Source organism: Peromyscus leucopus, chromosome 10, assembly GCF_004664715.2.
Source record: "Peromyscus leucopus breed LL Stock chromosome 10, UCI_PerLeu_2.1, whole genome shotgun sequence".
In the NCBI taxonomy this organism is placed as follows: domain Eukaryota; kingdom Metazoa; phylum Chordata; class Mammalia; order Rodentia; family Cricetidae; genus Peromyscus; species Peromyscus leucopus.
In genome coordinates, this window is record NC_051071.1 from 76,381,809 (window position 1) to 76,403,696 (window position 21,888).

The window sequence follows — 21,888 nt, forward strand, 5'->3', positions numbered from 1 at the left end:
TTGAAAAACTAGCCATCCCATCGCCCCCCTTCCCATTTATTTTCAAGAGCTAGTAGCCCAGGATGAAAATCATTCAAGCTATTCCATCTATGAGTTCAAGTACTTAAAATGACAATAAACAATACATAAACTTTTCAGGAGGAATTGTAAACCACATGTATGAAAATATTCTTAAAATATCATTTAATTTATATGCATTCCTTTACTTGGAGATAAAACATATGATAGAAACACAGTTTCAAATAAGTCTATGTTTCAGTTCAATAAGTTAGTAGAAGACCAATTATACTTAAATAGGACTTTGGATACTATATAAGAGAGCAATATGAAATGAGTTATAGCCAATTTATAATCAACTGGAATTAGACCAGAAGATAAAGAGCTCAAACGAGACTTAGTAAGTACAGCATTGATTACACCTTGGTTTCCCTTCAAGTATCTGCATCAATGCTCAATCTGTCTGACTTCTAGACCTTTTCCGTATTGTTTTCAAACTAACTCCCAGGAAATCCCAATAGAAACAGAAGAAGGTTTCATTGACTCCTTAAGATGTACTCCATTAGCTTAATGCAAGTCCAACCTTAGATACCATCTCTAGAAAGCAGAGCAGACAATGGGTGACAGACCAGAGTTGTCACATGTAGTCTCATCACAAAGCTCTCTGGCAAGCTGGGAAAAGTAATGTAATGGAACCAGTTCTGGGGTCAAAGTGTTTGTAAAAAGTATATAAGGCCACCCAATAAAAACTTCCCAAAGCTTAACTCCACCAATGCTTAATAAAGACCAGCCCCTGTGCCTAATTGTCAAACAGAAACAGGAAGTTAACTGACTTCAACTGTGTTTTCTACCTGAAAATCTGCTAACAGACACTCAAAATTAAACAGCTTAAAATTTTAGCAATTTATATATCTAAGTATTATTGTCTCATACTTTTAAAGAAAATCAGTTCTAAAGACAATACAAGATCCTGACCACTCTTAAACATAGTAGAGCAAAGCAATGGCAAGGAAAAGGGCTAGGCTGAAGAAAGACCAGAGTGGAAATTTTCAGCAGGCACTCATTTACAAACTTAGCACATGAGGAGCCGACATGAGGGTGAGTGCCTCCTCCTTAACTTTTATATCTGCACTTGCAAAACCTTTTCCTTAATATCTCAGATCAATGCTGAACAGTGTTTTATGAACTAAATGTGGCCTGGGGAGAGATACAGACACAAAGTTGCATGGCTTATTTTTTAAGTTTCTTAAAAGTTAAAAAGAGGGGGCTGGAGAGATGGATCAGAGGTTGAGAGCACTGACTGCTCTTCTAGAGGTCCTGAGTTTAACTCCCAGCAACCACATGGTGGCTTACAACCATCCTTAATGAGATCTGGTGCGCTTGTCTGGCCTGCAGACATACATGCAAGCAGAACACTATATACGTAATAAATAAATCTTAAAAAAAAAAGTTAAAAAGAAAAAGAAAACCTCTCAATTTATAGCCACACATCTGTCATACCCTTGGATATGAAAAGAGCCAGGGATTTAAAAGAGTCAGGGAGTCATATCTGGCCCACCTAAGAATCCAAATTCTGATCTCTCTCAGTTCAACACCACCCTGGCCTACAAAATGAGTTCCAGGACAACCACAGTTATTACAAAGAGAAACCCTGCCTCCAAAAAAAATAAAAACCCCAAACAAAAGAATCCATATTCATTAGTAAATATTTTTGGACCGGTTGGCATTTAATTATCGTGTACCTTCTCAAAAGGTAAAGCATTTCTAATATGCCAAACCATCATAAAGTGTAATCACATTAAAATTATAAGCTTCCTCCGATAAGACTGTCAATTTTATTGACAATATTTACAATTTTGAGACTATATAGTATTAAGCTTTAAAACACTTTAAACAATCTTATTTACTTTTTTTTTTTTTTTTTCTTGGTTTTTGAGACAGGGTTTCTCTGTGTAGCTTTGCACTTTTCCTGAAACTCGCTTTGGAGACCAGGCTGGCCTCGAACTCACAGAGATCTGCCTGGCTCTGCCTCCCGAGTGCTGGGATAAAAGGCGTGCGTCACCACCGCTCAGCACTTATTTACATTTAATGACACTATATACTATTAAGTTGTATTGATAATTTAAAACTGACTTTAATTTCATTATTTTATTTCAAGAACAATTTATACTATACCTTTATAACAAGCTAATGTAAGGGCACTCTCTTTAAATTCATTGGAATGCGTATTGATGCCAGCTCCATTTTCTAGCAGCAATCTGGCTACTTCCACGTGTCCAGCACTCCCAGCTTCCATGAGAGGAGTATGACCATTTTCATTATGGTCCTCAATACTAGCACCGGATTCCAAGAGCACCTTTACAACATCTACATAGCCTCCAGCACAAGCGTAAGTAAGAGCTGTGTTGCCTATTTAGGTAAGAAAACAAAGAAAAGACATTAGCATCACTCACATGCACACAAACACAAATGAATGTACATCTCAATCCAATGAGATGCTTCAGTGCATAAATGGACATATCAAGCCAGATGACCTGAGTTTGATCCCTGGGGCCTATATGGAGAAGGAGGTGAGAACTGACTCCAGCAAGATGTCCTTTGATTTCCCCAAGTGTACCATGGCACATATGTGCATACACACACATAAATAAAATTAAATGTAAAACTTTTTAAAAAATGAAATATCAAATTTACATTTAAGAAGCTGAAATGGAAAACTATGTCCATAATAAATATTTAGTAATAGACACATATAATTGTAGTACTTAACTGTACTTTCTCTATCTGAAATCAACTTCAAATCCTCCCTTTTTATTTAAAACCAATATTGTCCTGTGCCTGGTGGTACGGGGTATCATCTCAACTACTAGAAGGCTAAAGCAAAAGGATTAGAAATTCAAGCCCAGCCTGTGCTCCAGAGTGAGTCTAAACAACTTCTTCTGAGTCTGCCTTAAAATACAAAGTAAAAGGCCTAGGATCTTAGCTCATTTGGGTAATGCTTGTCTAGCATGTGCAAGATTCTGGGGTCAATCATTTGTACTGCCAAACAACAACAAAAATACATGTCAGATTATAGAAAAATCAGATACACTTATCAAGACTAGAGAATTAAGATTTGACAGGGAAGCCATACCCAGGACATATCAATAAAATGGCTATCTAAACAAGACCTGAACAATAATTCCAACAGTGGACATATTAACATCCAAAGAAGAAATCTCACAGAGTCCCAGCCCTAGACAAAGAACTACAGGCAAATAATGACTGCTAGTAGGAGGAGATTCAGCGTTTCCCAGAGATAAACCCCCATAATTAGTCATCTAATAACAAGTGACCTGCCCTAAAAATCATTTACACACAACCCACACTAAAAGGACTCAGTAGGCCGTATTTGTGTGTGTGTGTGTAACAATAAATAGTAAAGAGGCTGTCAATTTGAGAGGGAATGAAGGGTAGGGGATGAATGGAGGGACATGGGATGGTTTGAATGAAAAATGGGAGGTGATGGAGGAAGACAGGGGAACACGTAAGTAATGTATTTATACTTTAATCTAAAATTAAAAAAAAAAAAAAAACTTTGGAGAACTGTAAATGAACTGTGCAATTCTTTCCTGAACTTTTTCCTTCACAAATGAGATAAAAGTTATAGTTAGCTTTAATACAAAAAATGTTTCATAAAGAATTATTTTTAATAAAGGTCATCATACCCAAAACCTATCATATATAACCCACATACTAATTGACCAATGTCAAATAATTTAAAATAGATTCATATTTTTGTTTTTGGAATATGTTATGCAGTTCCACTAGCTTCAATATATAGCAATCCTCCTGACTTGGCCTCCCAAAGGCAGAAATTGCAGGTATGAGACAAGACAATGAACAAAGAAATCCCTTCTTGGTGATTAAAAACTTGCTATGTTAAAAGAAACCCCAACTTAGTAAATTTTTTATATAGACTTCTTTTTAAAACACAAAACTACATTTGTTTTTGTTTTTTTTTAATCTGAAGAAAACTTACAAAATACAATACAATATTAGACCCAGATCTGACCCAAAAAAAGAAATCAGTTTAGGCTAAACTAATGCCCCATTGGACATGTTTTCATAATTCTTTTTCCTGGGCCACAATTCAGCAATATTAGAGGATCATGGTCTAGTCCTTGTTGTCCATCCTATTTTCCCTACATCTTGCATTAATAGTGAAAAGGAAACCAGGGTTTGAGAACTGTAAGCTATACTTCTCCACATCTACATGGCAGTCTTTCAAACTGAGTGCTTAACATACTTTAAAAAAAACCCAAGAATGTCTTATAAACCTAACAGGAAACATTTTTTTAAATATTATTTTAAACCTCATAGAGACTTGGGCAAATATGTAGCACTTAAGTGTTGTGGAATCTTATTTTAAGATGTTTTACATTTGTTTTTGCTGTAGAACGTTGTTTTAATGATGCAAAGATGTGTTGCATTCTTTTATGTTACATTTGTTTAACTCTGAAGATAGTACGTTATTTTGCCTGTCTAAAACACCTGATTGGTCTAATAATGAGCTGACTAGCCAATGGCTGAACAGAGAAAGAATAGGTGGGGCTGACACACAGAGAGAATAAATAGGAGGAGAAATCTGTGAAGGGAGATGGAGAGCCAGAAAAGGAGGAGAGGAGAACTCCAGGGGCCTGCCATCCAGCTACACAGCAAGCCATGGAGTAGTAAGTAAAGAAAGGTATACAGAATAGAGAAAGATAAAAGCCTAGAGGCACAAGGTAGATGGGATAATTTAAGAAAAGCTGGCTAGACTAATGCAGGGGGAGGGGCTTGGACCTGCCTCAACTGAATGTACCAGGCTCTACTGACTCCCCATGGGAGGCCTTACCTTTTTGGAGGAGGGAATGGAGGAGGAGTTGGGAGGGAAGACTGGAGGGGGAAGGGCAGGAGGAGGGAAGAGAGGGGGGATCTGTGGTTGGTATGTAAAATTAATAGAAAATTTCTTAATAAAGAAAAAAAAAATAAAGCTGGCTAGTAATAAGCCATGCTAAGGCCAGGCACTCAAAAGAAGTAATAAGTTTCCATGTGTTTTATTTTGGAGGTGGGTGGTGGGCCCCCCAAAGAACAAAGAGTTAAGAGGAAAAAATAACAAACTACACTTAAGTGAATACCTTCATGAGAAACAATTATTAAAAGGGATGCTACTAGCTAATAAAACTGAAAAGGAAGCATGCATAACCTGTTGAAGACTGTGCATTGACATCTGCTTTGTGAGCTAGCAGCAACTTCACAATTTTGACATGTCCTCCATTAGCAGCAGCCATTAAAGGGGTAATGTCACCTTTGATTCCCCTGTCTTCCACATTTGCATGCATTGCCAACAAAACCTGGAGAAAGAAGAAAACAGTTTATAGAGTATTAAGAAAGTACTCTGAAAGTTTTCAATACATTTATTTATATAATACCTCCATACGCATAAGATTCCTAGGAATCAAAAACTAGACAAGCTGTATGCTACAAGTCTGTATTGAAATTAGCTCAACAGGCAAAAGGGTTTATTCTTTTCCTAATAAATGGTAGTTTTAAAGGCTTATTTCTATAACACAAACCTGTGCAAGCTCATAGTATCCAGCAGAACAAGCTAAACAAAGGAGGCTCTCTCCTTCCTCGGTGTGTTCATTTACACTTCGACCTTCAATGAGTAATTTTCGCACAGCATTTACATCTCCTTCTGAACAGGCCTCTGCCAAACTGCGGCTATGGCAAGAAGAACAGAGTCATCTCAGAGGATGATATAAAAATCTGCATCATGTAAGTATTGTTTTCATGTCATTCTAAATTAAAATTAACCAGTATTCTAAAATGTTTTCAGATATGTACAACTAATTCACAGTAAATAATGAAATTATAAAAATTCAAACATAAATGTTATAGATTAAGCTTTTGTTCAATTGCTAGAAATTCTATGACATTAAGAAAATATAAAATGGGTAAGACACCTACTAATTATGAAAGCCAATCTGAGTTCTTCCATCAAGTAAAAGAATATCAGACACAAGATGGGAGCATGTAATGTTAACAGTAGAGTAACTAGCAGAGTATTTACTCATACAATCACCTCAGGTGTCCGTCCTGTCCTTCTAACTTGTTTAGACAAGGTGCTATTCCTATCTGTAAGACAGGATCGTGTCTCCTGTCTCCACCACTTCCTGTGTCCTGAGTGCTCATACTCACATCCTCATCTTTACTCAGCAACAACTTTACCCACTGTGCCATCTCCCCACATAGCTTTACTTTCAATCAGAGGAAGAAGGCAGAAGGCAGTAAGGACTAAAACTGTAACACAGTAATGATACCTCTTCAGATGCTCTGTTCATTATATAGCACCAGAAAAATCTAAAATATTACTTATAATACACTGAATCCTTATTAGTACTAAAATCATATATACAAGAACTATGAGAGACAAAAAATAAAGTCTCTTGGTCTAACATTCACATTATGTAAACAAGATTTATGATTTTTTTAAAACTTCAGGAAACAGCCGGGCGGTGGTGGGCACACGCCTTTAATCTCAGCACTCGGAGGCAGAGGCAGGCGGATCCCTGTGAGTTCGAGGCCAGCCTGGGCTACCAAGTGAGTTCCAGGAAAAGGCCAAAGCTACACAGAGAAACCCTGTCTCGAAAAACCAAAAAAAAAAAAAAAAAAAAAACCTTCAGGAAACAAAATTCTTGTGTTCTAAACTATACAACTATACATATGAACTGAAAAAACAAATACAGTTGATAGAATAGCACTGACTTCTTTGTCACTAATACATAAGAAGAGCAACATAAATAAGTGAAAGGGTTTTTTTTTTATGAGTTTTAAGCCATGGGTGCTGGGAACTCAACTAGGTGCCTGGGGAGGGGGGCGCGCGGAGGCAGCAAGCTGTCTTAACAAAGAGCTACCACTCCAGTCCTCAACGGCTTTCAGCATAAGACAATGGTGTTCATCTCATCTTCTTGAGCTTCATTAAGCTATTCATCTCCCAGTTTGCTTATACAACTGACATTAAGAAAAAAAAATCCACAACTTAAAGGGTACTGTGTTAAGTGGCTATAGTATGAGGCACAAAAAAGCTACATAAACATCAACTATTTCCCTCTTAGGAAAATCCCTGTTATACGGCTCACAACACAAAAGCACTCACTTGTCCGACTGCCCTGCATTTGCTGTGCTTTCAGCTCTCATTCGTGTAAGTGCAGCAGCAGCTTCATCCAACGCACAGCTGACAGATGATGTCAACCTCCGGAGCACTTCAGGGTCTGCAAAGGCTTTACCATCGCCGTGGATAACTTGCCTATTCCTATTGTATTATTTTCACACCAATATGGAAATACCCAAAAGGAAAACAAAGAAAAAACTCACGTTACTAAAATCTGCATGTTAACATGAGCTTTAGATACTATAATAGACATATCTGTCTATAATCTTGAGATAAATAACTCTTCTCGAATCTAAAAACTTTATCCACACCATATGGCCCCTGGATACATGATCTGACACACTATGGTGTCAGATGTGGGTCTTTAGCCTATGCTGGACAGATAGGAGACTTCTCTGAAACATGTTCTGTCTTTGGGAGAAGAACCTATGTTCAGAGGTTACTGAGCTGTAGGTATTGAGTCATAAGCTATTTAGTCACTTTTATCACCACAGGCAGAAAGACTTCCAAAAATAAAGTCAATATACAGCAAAACAAAGAAAAAGAATTCTAGAAAAATTATTTTTGACTCACTGACGCCACAAGTGTCAGCAACATCCCTCTATTTTTGGTAAATGTCTACTTTTGCTTTAAGAAAATGGATGAGTAGAATACAGGCTGCATAAAAAAGATAATCTACATATAACCACCTCTTAAAAACTCACTACATATGCTTACCACATATACTTAGAATCTTCTAAAATTATTCAGAATAGCAAAAGAAATACAAAAGTAAAAATAGTAAACATCTGAATGAACATAATACTTACATTTCCATATATTTCTAATAAAGCAAGCTTACCATGATTAATATTCATTATTATTTTATTCCAGATTATCCATCTGCATCACCTGTGGTGCTTATTAAAGACATGGGTGCTAAGATTGGAAAGATGGCTCAGTGATTAAGAGCACCTGACACTTTTCCAGGACATGATTTTGTTACTAGTTATCAGGCAGCTCACAAACACCTGTAACTCCAGCTTCAGGGAATCTGACAGCCTCTTCGGACCTCTATGGCACTTGCACTCACATGCAACACACACACACACACACACACACACACACACACACACACACACACACACATACAGTATCTCAAGCCCAAAGATATTTCAGACAAGTAATTCAGACGGAAACCTAAATTTAGCAAGGAAACGCTATTATAAACTGTAGAACTAATTGAGATCAAAGATCATCTACTTGGTAATATAAACATTTCTGTAAAATAACAGTATTTTATAAAAGTGGGAAAGGCACAATACTTACACAGTCTTATGATGAAAGTTTATACTTGCCTAGCTTTTCTGTCAAAAACTTCTATCAACTACTGTATTGTATAAAACTAAAGGTAAATTTGAGAAGCAACTATGATTTCAAAAATAGTAAGAACTTCTCAGCAGCCAAAATTCATTTCTGCTAATCAAGATGTCCAGATGATAAAGGCTGTCGTGGTCTGCTTGTTAACACTCAGGCCTGCCCCTGACCCTCCCAGTGTCCTGACAACACCATCCTATGTAAAGTGTCTTTTAAGAAAAAAAAAAAAAAAAACCCTCCCTCTCCTCTCCTCTCTCCCTCTCCCCGTCCCCGTCCCCCTTTAATAACAAAACTCTCCACATGAGTGCCATGGCATGATATGAGTGACTTTCCACCGTGGCCCCCCTTGGACAGAGCCAACCCTGTCTGCATGGCGTGTCTCCCTCAGCCGCTGTGGGGCACCTTGGCTCAAACCCACCAACACCACCACATGCTGTTTTTTAAATACTACACTGCTAAGATCAAACCCTACTGTCCAACTGGTGTCATTAATATTCAAAGTCAAATTGTAATCGGAAGTCTATTGGAGCACAATTGAGATCTATTTGGTATATTTCCAAATGAGAATTAGCTACCATTTCTCAGGCTGTTGTCAACTCTATAACAAATTCTAGTCAGACATGCAGAGAATGGTCATTACTTAAAAATGAAAATAGAAGAAAATGTTCATTTTAATCTATGAACTTCTAATAGCTCCCAAGTTCCTTTCTTTTGATCTTTGTTCAGCCTCAGCCACCTGAATGTAGAGACTGCTAGGACTGCAGAAACCCACCACCATGTATGCCCACAAAAGCAATTTTAGTGGATAATCAGGATGCGGCAAAAATAAGTGTAACCAGATTAATCTTTCCAACTTCAGACATTTAATCACAGGACTACAAGACTTAACATAGAGAAGGCATTACAGCATCTAGGTTTCATTTGAAGATAAGGGTAAATAATTTTTTTTCTCCCTTTCCTTTTAAAACTTAATAAAAATAAGCAGAATGCAATACAGGAATTCCACCCTTGATAAAACTAAGATACCTCTTTAAATCTAAGGTTCTATTGTAAGGTAAACAGAACAGACTAAGCAGAAACAGCTATCAATGAGAAACAAGGCGATCATAAAGTAAGGACTTGAGAATTAGATAAAGAAACGAGTGTAAGGCTTTGGTCATGAAACTGGGACACTAGCTGAACCTAATCAATTAAGTACAAGTCTCCATATACTCTCTAAAACCAAACGGGATAGGACCTCAACTAGGAGACAAGGAACAGGGGGAAACAGAAAGGAGAAGTATTGGATGGATGGTGAGAAAGTGAACACCAACATGCTGCATATTCAATCCTCAGGTTCCTTCCTTTTTGCTCCTAAGAGACAGTGTTAGCAGCCAGACTTGTTATTCACAAGACTTAAAACTTGCAGACATGTCTCTCAAGAAATTCAGCAGATTTGAGAGGAAAGACCTACATAGTAATATGTTAGGTAATCCCAAAGAAATAAAAAACGTTTGTATGTAATCACAGGTAGGAAAACTAATATGTTCCTAACAAATTAGATAATACTGGCATACTTATCCTTCAGTCAGTTTATTTATTGTTACGTGTATTTTTAAGTGTTCAACTGTGAGCATGTATGTGTATCAAGTGCATGCATGATGACAAGAGGTCAGAAAATAGGGTCAGGTCCCCTGGAACAGGAGTTAACAGTGGTTGCTTAGGTGCTGGGAACTAAACCCTGGTCATTTCCAAGAGCAACAGATGCTCTTATGTGGTGGTATTGTGTTCTCCAAAATATTGTGCACCCTAACAAATTTATCTGGGGTCAGAGAACAGAACAGCCACTAGATACAGAGGCTAGAAAATGGTGTCATCCACGCCTTTAATCCTAGCATTCCAGAGACAGAAATCCCTCTGGATCTCTGTGAGTTCAAGGACACATTGGTAACAGCCAGGCACGGTGACTCACGCCTTTAATCCCAGAAAGCAAGCCTTTAATCCCAGGGAGTGATGGTAGAAGGCAGAAAGATATATAAGGTGTGAGGACCAGGAACTAGAAGCTTTTGGCTGGTTAAGCTTTTAGGTTTTGAGCAGCACAGTTCAGCTGAGAGCCATTCGGATAAGAGGACACAGAGGCTTCCAGTCTGAGGAAACAAGATCAGCTGAGAAGTTGACCAGGTGAGGTTAACTGTGGCTTGTTCTGTCTCTCTGATCTTCCAGTGTTCACCCCAATACTTGGCTCCAGGTTTGATTTTATTAATAAGAACTTTTACAGTCCCTATTTACCCACCTCTTAAGACTTCACTTAAGATAAAATCTACTGTCACTGTAAAGTTAAAGCATATCAAGCAGATTATCCTGGTGGGTCCAACCCAATCAGGATAACAAAGATAGGGAATTTAAGAAATAAAAAGATTTTTACGTGCCCTTACTGGCTTAAAGATGGAGAGGAGCTGTGCATCAAGGAATGTGGAAGCAAGAGAAGACACAACTGAATCTCCACAAAGAGCTTGGAAGCAAACCTTCCCCAACAGCAGATAGGTACAAACGTAACACCAGTGATTTTAGTTTACAAGATCTTAATGCAAGAGATTTATTTCAGCCACACTATGTTCTAGTGTCTGATACAAAAATTACAAGGCATTTGAGTGCTTTTTCTTGTGGCTGTATAAAAAATAACTACAATGCAATAGGAAACCAGTGAATGCCTCACAGTGAAATGTATCAGTTGGCAAAAGAGATGTGTACACTTTCCAATTTAGCTTTTTATGTCATTGCTATTGGCTATAAACAAACTCAGAGATCACCACAGTCAAACACAATTTGATAATCTGGAAAGACAAGCCAAGGCAATAAAAAACAAAACCAATTTTCAAATGCCACAAGTTCTGGGAAAGACTAGGAACTAGTGGTGCAGAAAGTGAAACCATTCACAACTGCAACACCACAAGAGCAGAAGACAATAGGGCAATAATTTCAAAAATCTGCAGGAAATTATTTATTTATTTATTTATTTATTTATTTATTTATTTATTTATTTATTTATTTATTTAGGTTTTTCGAGACAGGGTTTCTCTTGTGTAGCTTTGTGCCTTTCCTGGAGCTCACTTGGTAGCCAGGCTGGCCTCGAACTCACAGAGATCCGCCTGCCTCTGCCTCCCGAGTGCTGGGATTAAAGGCGTGCGCCACCACCGCCGGGCGGAAATTATTTTTAAACTAAACTTCAATGCATAAACTATTAAGCATGAACACAGTAAGACATTTTCACATGAGATCTCAGAAAATTTTGCCCCTCACAAAATGAGGGAAAAATAAAGCAAAACTATTAACAACAAAAACCTCACACATTCATACATCTTTCTTGAGAAAGGTGTTCTAGGGCTAGAGAGATGGCTCAATAGTTAAAGAGCACTGGCTACTCTATCTAATCAAGCAAAACCTAGACTATGAAATAACTCATCAATTCTCCACACAGACAGGATATTTAGAGTCATTAAAAGTAAATTTCTACTTTTTCCCCCTTTCGACTGTCTTTATGGCCCCATTTTTAAAGGAATCCTTGAGATACATATGCAAGAAATCATATATGAAATAACAAAGTACATATCTATATTTAAAGACACGGGGATGTCAAGAGAATAGTAATGAATAAAAGATGAATAAAAAATGAATAAGTCTACCCATGTACTGATGCTTATTAAAGTTGAAAAATCACAATCGGAGTTTGCTATGCTATTTCAAGCTTTTGTGTGAAATTTTTTAATAGAAAAGAATGAATTAGGGAGAGAAATGAAAGAATGAGGAAGAAAAAATTATTTATAAAATCCTCCAATTGAAATTATGTTCTTACGGAGAAAATAAAACAATTTGCTTTACTTATATAGGTATACAGCCTGTATTGCACACTGGGGGATTCGAAGCATTCAATTATTATCATAAAGTTGCTGCAAACTGCAACTGAGAACTAAATCACTGCTGCTAGGACAAAGAAGAACTATTGCAAGCCTCGGGTTAGAATATTCCATTAATATATAACCTAGTTTCATGTGTATTATGTATTAAAGATATCAATAGTTTATTCATTAGCAATAAATTCAGTCAACAACACTGTAATTAAACCTCAATGAATCTTACCTAAAATGTTTTTTCAAAGAAATAAAGGAGCACACACTACAGTAGCAAGAGCTATGGTATGGATAATAAGGAAGACATGACTAACAAGAGCACAAGACATACATACCTGCAGCTTCTAGTAAAGCTTCCAGTCTAGCCTGTGTCTCTGGATCTACCGTCCTGAGGTCTGCACCATCAGCAGTGCCTGATAAGAGCAACTTGGAAGCTGTTTCCAGCATTGGATTCTCCAAATCATCCTGGTCCAAAATGAAAGACTCCACCTAGAACAGAAAAAGAAGACAGGAAAGAGGAGAAGAGGACAAAAACAAAGTAAGATCAGAGGGAGAAAAAATATATTTAACATAATTACCAATGATAAGTATAGTAGCAATTCTAAATTCTAAATTCAAACAGCTAACACCCACTGCTTAAACTAACAGAAAATTAAAAGTTGAAGATTTTGAGAACTCAATCTTCAACTGCAATCTTTTTATTTACTGAAATCACATGCATTCTTTCCAGTTTTAATGTGTGCATAAGATACGCCTAAGCTTGTAAACATAAATCCTGGATCCGTCCCTCTACCAGCTCTTTAGGTAGTCATTTTAAACACTTGGCTTTTCCTTAGTTTTTGCGCTTAGAATTTTAAAATTACAGTTAATGCTTAAGAGCTCAAAATTTTCATTACAACAAATACTGTCAATTAAAATGGCAGGTTCATTTTAATAATCTTTTGAGGATGTTGTCAAAAATCCAAGTTTAATAGACATCATTTGACAGTTGTACTCTGAAGCAAAAAAAAAAAAAAAAAAAAAAGCATTTCATGAAAAAAAAGTGGCTAAGTTTTCTTGGGTCTCAAAAATTTGTGAAAAGAGATCTGGAGAGGTGACTCAGCAGTTAAAAGCATATATACTGTTCTTGCTGAGAATCCAAGTTCAGTTCCAGCACCCAAGCTGGAGGATTTACAAATGCCTACCAACCCTTACTCATGTGCACATATCCACATATACCTATAATTTCAAAAGATAATAAATCTTTTAAAAACTAGTGAAAAGTGAGATCTGAAATATTTTCTTTTCTTTTTTTTCCCCTCTGTGTAGTTTTGCACCTTTCCTGGATCTTCTTCTGCAGACCAGACTGGCCTTGAACTCACAGAGATACACCTGCCTCTGCCTCCCAAGTGGTGGGATTAAAGGCGTGAGCCACCACTGCCGCCCGGCCCTGAAGCACTTTCTTTAACTACAAGCATATAGCAATGAACAATACTTGTACACTTTGGTTCTACAACCTTAAGGATAGGAAACATTTACTTACTACTGTGAAAATGTCTACATACATACTACACATTGGAAACAACAAATGCCTTAGTATTATGAGGACAATAATTCTGACCTCCCGATACCCTGAAATGATCTACTAGACCCACAAAAGTTTATAGACCATATGTTTAGATACACTCACTATAAATAAGAGTAAAATGAAAGAAATTCAAGGAAACAGAAACCTATCCACCACAGCTCGTTTTGTTGTTGATTTGAGTTTGGCTATGCTGCCCAGTCCAGCATCAAAATCCTGGACTCAAGAGATCACACTGAGAAGTACTGGGAACCTAGCAGGCAAGACCACATCCAGCAAAAATTTTAAGGTGCTTCTACACAGCACTGCAAAAACTACAATAAGAAACTAAAGTAATAGGGGCTAGAGAGAGATGGCTTAGTAGGTTAAGTACACTAGATGCTCTTCAGAGAACCTGAGTTTGATTCCCAGTATCCACACAATGGATCACAAATGAATGGGATCTGACATCTTCTTCTAGCCTCTGAAGGCACGCAAGGGATCTACAGGGATGCAAGTAGTCTACAGACATACACGTAGGCAAAACACTCATACACATAAAATATAAAGAACATACACAAAGTAATATATATCTAGAGCACAGCATGCTCAGGCCTAGTATCTAAAAGTACAAAAGTAAGAAAAGCAGTCAACAGAAAAGCATTTAAATACTGACAGTGACATTTTTTTTCCATCCTCAAATGTCATCACTTTAAAATGGCTGTCTCTCTGATGGGAGTAATATGGACCTAAGTGCTATATATATGGACCCAAGTGCTGGTACTCTGGAGGCCTAAGGCATCAGATCCTTGGTGCTCTAGCTACAGGTAGCTTTGAACAGCTTGATATGGGTGCTGGGAATGGAACTTAAGTCCTCTGCAGGAGCAAGGAGACGGGGCTCTCAACCACTGAGCCATCTCTCCACCTCCCATTCGTTTCGGAGACAGTGTCTCACCGTGTATAGTCCAGCCTCCCTTGGCACTCACTGTGTAAACTAGGCTGGCCTTGAACTTCGAGATCCACCTACCTCTGCACCACCACACCCAGCTTACCACTGCTATTTTTTTTTTTTTCCAGAGCTGAGGACCGAACCCAGGGCCTTGCGCTTGCTAGGCAAGTGCTCTACCACTGAGCTAAATCCCCAACCTACCACTGCTATTTTTAATCAGCACACACTTAGTGGTAAATTATACTTTAAGTTTTTGTTTACACACACACACCCACACACACCCACACACACACACCACACACCCACACACACACATACATCACACACACACGTATCACACAGTGCATGGGTAATCAACAGAAAAGTTGCAGGAATTCACTTCTCCTTCAGCTTATGATCCTAGGGATCAAATCCAGGTCACTAGATTTAGTCACAAGCACCTTACGATAGAGCCATCTCATCAGCCCATAAATGACACTTCTAATATTTCAAAGACAAATGAACATTAGAACACTCTGAAACTAATGTAACTGCCTAAATTTTTTCATAAAATTGTGAGGATATTAAATTCAAACAAATGTTAACATGCCAGGGCTATACCATTCCGTTTCTTTCTTTTACTTTCTTTTTTCTTTCTTTCTTTTTTTTTTTTTTTTTGAGGCAGAGTTTCTGTGTAGCCCTGGCAGACCAGGTTGGCATAACTCAGAGATCCACCTGCCTCCTGAGTGCTGGAATTATAATTCTGTTCGTAAAGGCAGCAAAGGCATGCTAAAGCGAGAGCAACACAGTCTAACTAAGTGCTTAAGTGAAGGGACGTTACCAGGTAAAGTGCAACTTCTACTTTCGTAAGTGCATTTTTGGGTGTGTTATGATTCACAAACGCCTTTGCATTCTGTAACGTGGTTCAAAGATGATTCTTTCTAAAGAAAAGGCTGTGCCCAAGCAATGACAAAATCGCGTCTGCTAAAATATCTCTAACAACTCCAATGTAATGAAAAGGAAAATATATAAATATGAACACAACTGATATTAACAGATGAGTAAGTAAATATTTTTAAGTTAGCTTTTAGAAAGTAAACAGACTCAATTCTAAGGCAAAAATGACAGGTGCCAAATCTCTCCAAAAGTATTGTTAAGTAGAAAAGAATAATTTTGACCAAAATAACTAATCTGTTTAAGATGAGAGAGGGAAAGTTATTTGTGGCACTGGCAGATACACACACATTTCACTCTGATGGAACAGGACAGTTCACAGCAAGAAGTTCAACTTATAAGTTAGCGGCTTACATTACAATGTATTATTACTAAGCCTAGTGAAGACTTACTACGGTAAACATAGTTAAAAAAAAAAAAAAAAAGGTTGTGCAAGGCCTATGAGACGCTAAGGAACGGCGTTTGCAGCCAAGCCTAAAAACTGGAGTTCCATTACCAAAAACCACATGTTGGGAGGAAAGAACAACTCCCATAAGCTGTCCTCTGACCACCATATGTTCATCACGGCACGTTTCCCCATCCCTGTATCAATAATTTATTGCATGTATGGTGTATGTTTGCATAGTTTCTATGTTCTCTCTCTGTTTAACTTACATGCACACCCAACAAGTAGGTAATCTATGTTCAGAAATCAATAAACTTTTGGAGGGTGAAAAACTTCAAAGAATTAGAAATTTGGGCTGACGAGGGCCAGCAAGCCAAGCTTGACAACTGAGTTGAAACCCTGGGAACTACACAGTTGTCCACTCACCCGACAGGCCCACCGTGATACGTGTACCCATCTATCCTCTCTTACACATACACAAATGCATAAATGTACTTTTTGGAAAGAATTTAAATTACCAGATGATCCTGATATTCTTTCCATTTTGATTCTAAAAGGTTTAGAGTATTTGGAGAAAAGCTAATTATACATCTTAAATGGAGAAGGGAACAAAACTGTTCTTTTCATTGATACACATTACAGACATCTATATTCAAAGTGTTTACTACTGCATTTATACATCAATGCATAAAAACCAATCTTGTTATTTAGGAACTTATTTTTTAAAATGAATGTTACAAGTGGCCAACAATACAAGTAAAGAAATATAATGTACTGTGGAGGTAGTGGTGGTGTAAACATGCAATTAGAGAAAAGCAATAGAATTTTCCTTAACGCCATTAACCCTTCCCTCACCTGAGGCTGTACATGTAGCCTTATGGTAAAGGCTTACCCAGCATGCACCAAGTCCTGGGTTCAATCCCAAGAGCTGTAGAAAGAATATTCAATATTCTTTTTTAAAGTGGATTTTGTGTTCTATTCTCAATAAATACAGATAGAATGACACAAGAAATTCACTCATAAATATGAAAAATAGCCTTTTATTCAAATTTAAACTATATTAAGCATATATACCTCCTTTTCATGTTCTAAATGCTGTTAGTAGTTTGTCACTAAAAAAGTATCAAAGTTAATGAATATTTAAGTATGACAAGTATAAGTTACATTTAAAGTATTGTGGATGTATTGTCAGAATTGGTATTCCACAAAAATGATTATGTATCACCATTTTTATTGTTTACTAATTTTTTGAACATACAGGAGCACTGTATCTGCATCACTCCCATCTCTCTCTGTCCAACCTTCAACTCCTCCAGTGTCCATCTTCCAAAATTCATGATCTCATCTTTAACTATTACCATTACATGTAATACACACACACACACACACACACACACACACACATATGCAAACATGTGGTTACACAACTTACTGAGACCATTTAGCTTTGCTCGTATGTACATACGCCCAAGGCTGATCACTTGGGATTGGACAAAATAACTGCAAGCTTGTCTGTGGAAGACAGTGATTTTCCCTGTATTATTAAATTCTTGTCCAATATAAAGACAGAAAACTGGAAAAGAAATGTAAGAGCCTTAGAAATAAAAATCACAGGCCTAACTCATTATTACAGTTAAGAGACATACAAAGATCCTTATTTAAATGGCAGGTTCCTAATATGCAGTACAGAGACCAGGTAACCTCAGACCCACTCATTCAATGCTGTCTACCAAAAAAAAAACTGTATGTTCCAGAACTCCACAAAGTCTAACTTTAAATTTTTTTATTTTGAAATCAAGATTACTAAGTAAATTCACTACGAATGACAAAAAAGTAGTTCAAATAAACAGTTTAGGTCCCTGATACAACATAAAATGTGAATTATCTCCTATGACATATTGTTCTTTTAATAAATTGTGTTCATTTGTTTGGTATCCACATGTCACAGTGTATGCGTAGAGGTTAAAGGTCAACTTGCAGGGGCCAGTTGTCTCTTTCTATCATGTGGGTTCCTGGGCTCAAACTCAGGTCATTAGGTTTGGTTGCAAATGCCTTTCATCCACCAAGTCATCTCACTAGCCCTTCTATGAGGTGTTCTTGACACTACCCCATTCCCAATAAATAATAATCTAATAGGCCTTTAGAAATAACTCAGTTTTGAAAATAGTAATAACACAAATCAGAAGATGAATCTTTTTTCTTAACCTAGGCACTAGAGGCATTCTGGATGAAATAAATAACCCTTTTTCGTTTGACAACCAAGAACATACCAGACACAGTCAAACGTCTCCTTGGAAGAGTAAAGAAAAACTCCCTTCTCAATGTCCACAACCCCTTAAAAACAAAACAACTCACATGGAAGGAAGCTGAGAAGCTCTGAGTTAAGCAGAAGCAAACATACAAATCTAAAATGTGAAACAGTTTACAGTAAAACCATTCTCCGACTAAGCAGAATAGCAGCAAAGATCAAAGAACTGTTCCAAGTTAACAGACTTGAGCAACAATAAATCATAATAAAGATCCTATCTGAAACCTGGCTTAAGCAAGCCAACTGGGGAAAGAGGGCATTGGAGACAAAAAGAAATAGGACTATATACTGGGTATTTGGAAGCATAAAGGCAATAGTTTGGCTATGTAAGAAAATACACTTTGCTTTTCTGAGATAGTCTCATGTATCTCTGCATGGCCTCAAACTCACTATGCAGCCAAGAGTATCTTGAACTTTGGATACTCCTATATCCACCGCCAAAGTGCCAAATTACAGATGTGCATCACCAAGCCCAGTTTTATGCAATAGTGAGAATCAAATCCAGAGCTTTATGCATGCAAAGCGTGCACTCCACCAAATAAGCCATGTCTCCGGCTCTAGGAAATTCTGAACAACATATATAAAGCAATTTTTGGACTGGTCTCTTTGTATGTTTGTTAATGTCTTAGCTTTGTAGTGGCTTCACTGCAGACTGATTCAGTTTTGCTTTGTCTTTTTAAAGCAAATATTATCTATATTCAGTATAATGTCTATATTTACAAAGTAAATAATTTTATCATTCTCCTCAATAAAAAACAAATATAACAGATACACTTAAATAAAAGCCAAGGTCTTTTTATAATGGTAAAATCCAAATACATGTTTATACCAGTAGCGATATTTCCAAATTGTTCTATACTCAAAACAGAAAGACAGGAAGTTTTTTGGCAATTTGAAACTACAAAACAATTTAGACCAGCTGTGAACATCAGCAATTTAAATGAACATTTTTTCTCAAAATATAGTCATTAACCTCATAGCTAAATCCAAAGGATAAGGAAATAGTGTACTTTGATTTACTGGCCATCATAATATACCAAATCCACTAAAGAAACATCTTTATACCTTGTTTGCAAAGTAGCTAGCTAGCTATTAGCAACAGAAACACAAAAATGATTATTATGATCACTTCCATCCATCAATATACAATCTAGAAAGACATTGCTAAGTGCAAACAAGTATCAAATATATTTGAAAAACAAAAAGAACACTAAACAGGAAGACAGTGATAGTGATGATATACAGAAAGAAGACAGTTCTCTATAAGTATAAAAAAAGAGCAATGCTTAAGGAATAGGGCACGTTAGTACAGTTCTGAAATTTTCACCATTTATAAAACCTACTGAAAGGATTCCTTTAGGCAAAGTGTTTCAGAAACATAATTAAGAGCCCATGCAAACAGTTGTTTTGGATACATGTGACTTCAAAGATGAAACCTACAGAAGTTATTTCAGTATACCCAATACAAACGATGTAAGGTTCTGGCAGAAGGGAAGCTCAGACTATGAGTACAGCATATTTAAGATAGGCCTCCTCGAGTTCAACATTCTGTCACCAGCCACCAACGATGGCTGTTTCTGTTCTTCTGTACACTATCCTGCCATTTACCAGAGCAAACACCTGCACTTTAGACAAACTTACAGTGTGACAAAAAGTCCATTTAAGTTTCCTTCCTTTGGTTGGGTTTTGAGGATCTTGTAACCCAGGTTGGTCTAGACCTCTATCTGGCTAAGGATGATGCTCTTGCCTCTAGCTCTCTGCACTGAGGCTACAGGTATATCCTGCCGCCACCATACCCAGCTACAAAGGTCCTATACAACAACAAATGATTCCATATATGCTCCACAACAGTCAGGTCTCTGCAATTTAAAGTTAGTCACACTTAATCCCTCCATATAAATGTCTATGATCTTTTTTATTTTTATGAATCTTACTTTTAGTAGTATCAGTATTTGATTCTTACAATCAATTTGATAATTTCAATGGAAAAGTGGTATATTTACATATATAGAACCTCTAATAACTATATATTTATATAATACCTACAAACATAAATGCTCCAGTTATTTGAAGCTGTGATCATGAACTGAATTCTCTAAGTTCAGATTTCCCTATCTAGTGATATTCAAATGCAGGATAAATAAACATAATTTAAGACATGTTTCTGAATACTGATAGAATTTATCATCAAGAAAATGTCTTTTGCAAGTAAAAGATACTAAAAATCAGCATGAAATGGTAGATATAAAATTGAAGAATGAATCTTACAACTTGAGTTCAACCCCCAGAACCCATAAAGGGAGAAGAAAAACATCTGCACAAATTTGCCTTCTGACTTCCAAATACATGGCGGAACACTAGTGTCCCACATACATTACACTCATGTGAGCAAGCACAACAAGCACACGTGTGCCCCCCAACCCAACCCCCTTCTTCTTTCAAAGAGGTGCTCTCTTTGCATTCACCATGCCATCCAGACAGAGGAAGACCTGGAAACCCCAAGGCCTCATGAGCCACTGCTAAGCCAAGGCTGCAAGAGCAACCAAGAAAAGCACCCCAGCACCTGGGATGATGGGGACCCTGAAGACACGGGTCACCACTGGATCAACTTCAACAATCATCTTCCAGGTTACTCTGGCAAAATTGGTATGAGGATTTATCTTAGGAGCCAGAACTTCTGCCAACTGCCAACCTTCCCAAACTGTGGACAGTGACCAGGAAAGGGACTCAAGTACATGCTGTAAAAAACAAGACTGGAACTGTCCCCACTACTGACGTGGGACTAAGGGCTACTACAAAGTTCTGGGGAGGGGAAGGCTCTCCCCAAGCAGCCTATCACTGCAAAAGCCAAATTCATCAGTATAAGGGCTGAGAAGAAAATCAAGGATGTTGGATGTTGGAGATGCCTGTATCCTGGTGGCTTGAAGCCACACAGGGAGGTTTATTAAATGCTAACATTTTTGAGGTCTGAGTATAGGTTCTTTGGTGATGGTCTATTGACAACAGTCACAGTGTATGGTGGATAAACATGGCCCAGGCTCACATCTCAAACACTTCGGAGTATTGTGTGTATACTACTTAAAAGTCTTAGATTCCAGAAAGCAGCTGTGGATTCCTAAGTCTTGTTATACTACCAGGCCTGATATTCAAAGAACTGGTTAACACCATTAACTCTTAGTGCAAATGTATCTCATAAAAAGCAAAACAAACAAATCCTGAGGACCAGTGAGAGAAACACACTGGAGCTACAGATCTGACTGAGCAACTAAAAGCACAGACTGTTCTTCCAGAGGACCCAAAATCAGTTCTCTACATCCCACTATTTGCAGTTCACA

The 21,888-nt window shown here is 37.4% G+C and overlaps 1 protein-coding gene across 1 annotated transcript in view; it reads right to left on the reverse strand.

The window, feature by feature from the left end:
* Positions 1 to 2,139: 2,139 nt before the first annotated feature.
* The window catches only part of LOC119086155 (ankyrin repeat domain-containing protein 17-like), a 70,623-nt gene continuing 50,874 nt past the window's right edge, over positions 2,140 to 21,888 (reverse strand). Inside the window, 6 exon segments of the mRNA XM_037208853.1 lie at positions 2,140 to 2,406; positions 5,225 to 5,372; positions 5,595 to 5,742; positions 7,178 to 7,313; positions 7,316 to 7,333; positions 12,771 to 12,924. Coding sequence (XP_037064748.1) covers positions 2,162 to 2,406; positions 5,225 to 5,372; positions 5,595 to 5,742; positions 7,178 to 7,313; positions 7,316 to 7,333; positions 12,771 to 12,924 — 849 coding nt within the window. The 3' untranslated portion in view covers positions 2,140 to 2,161.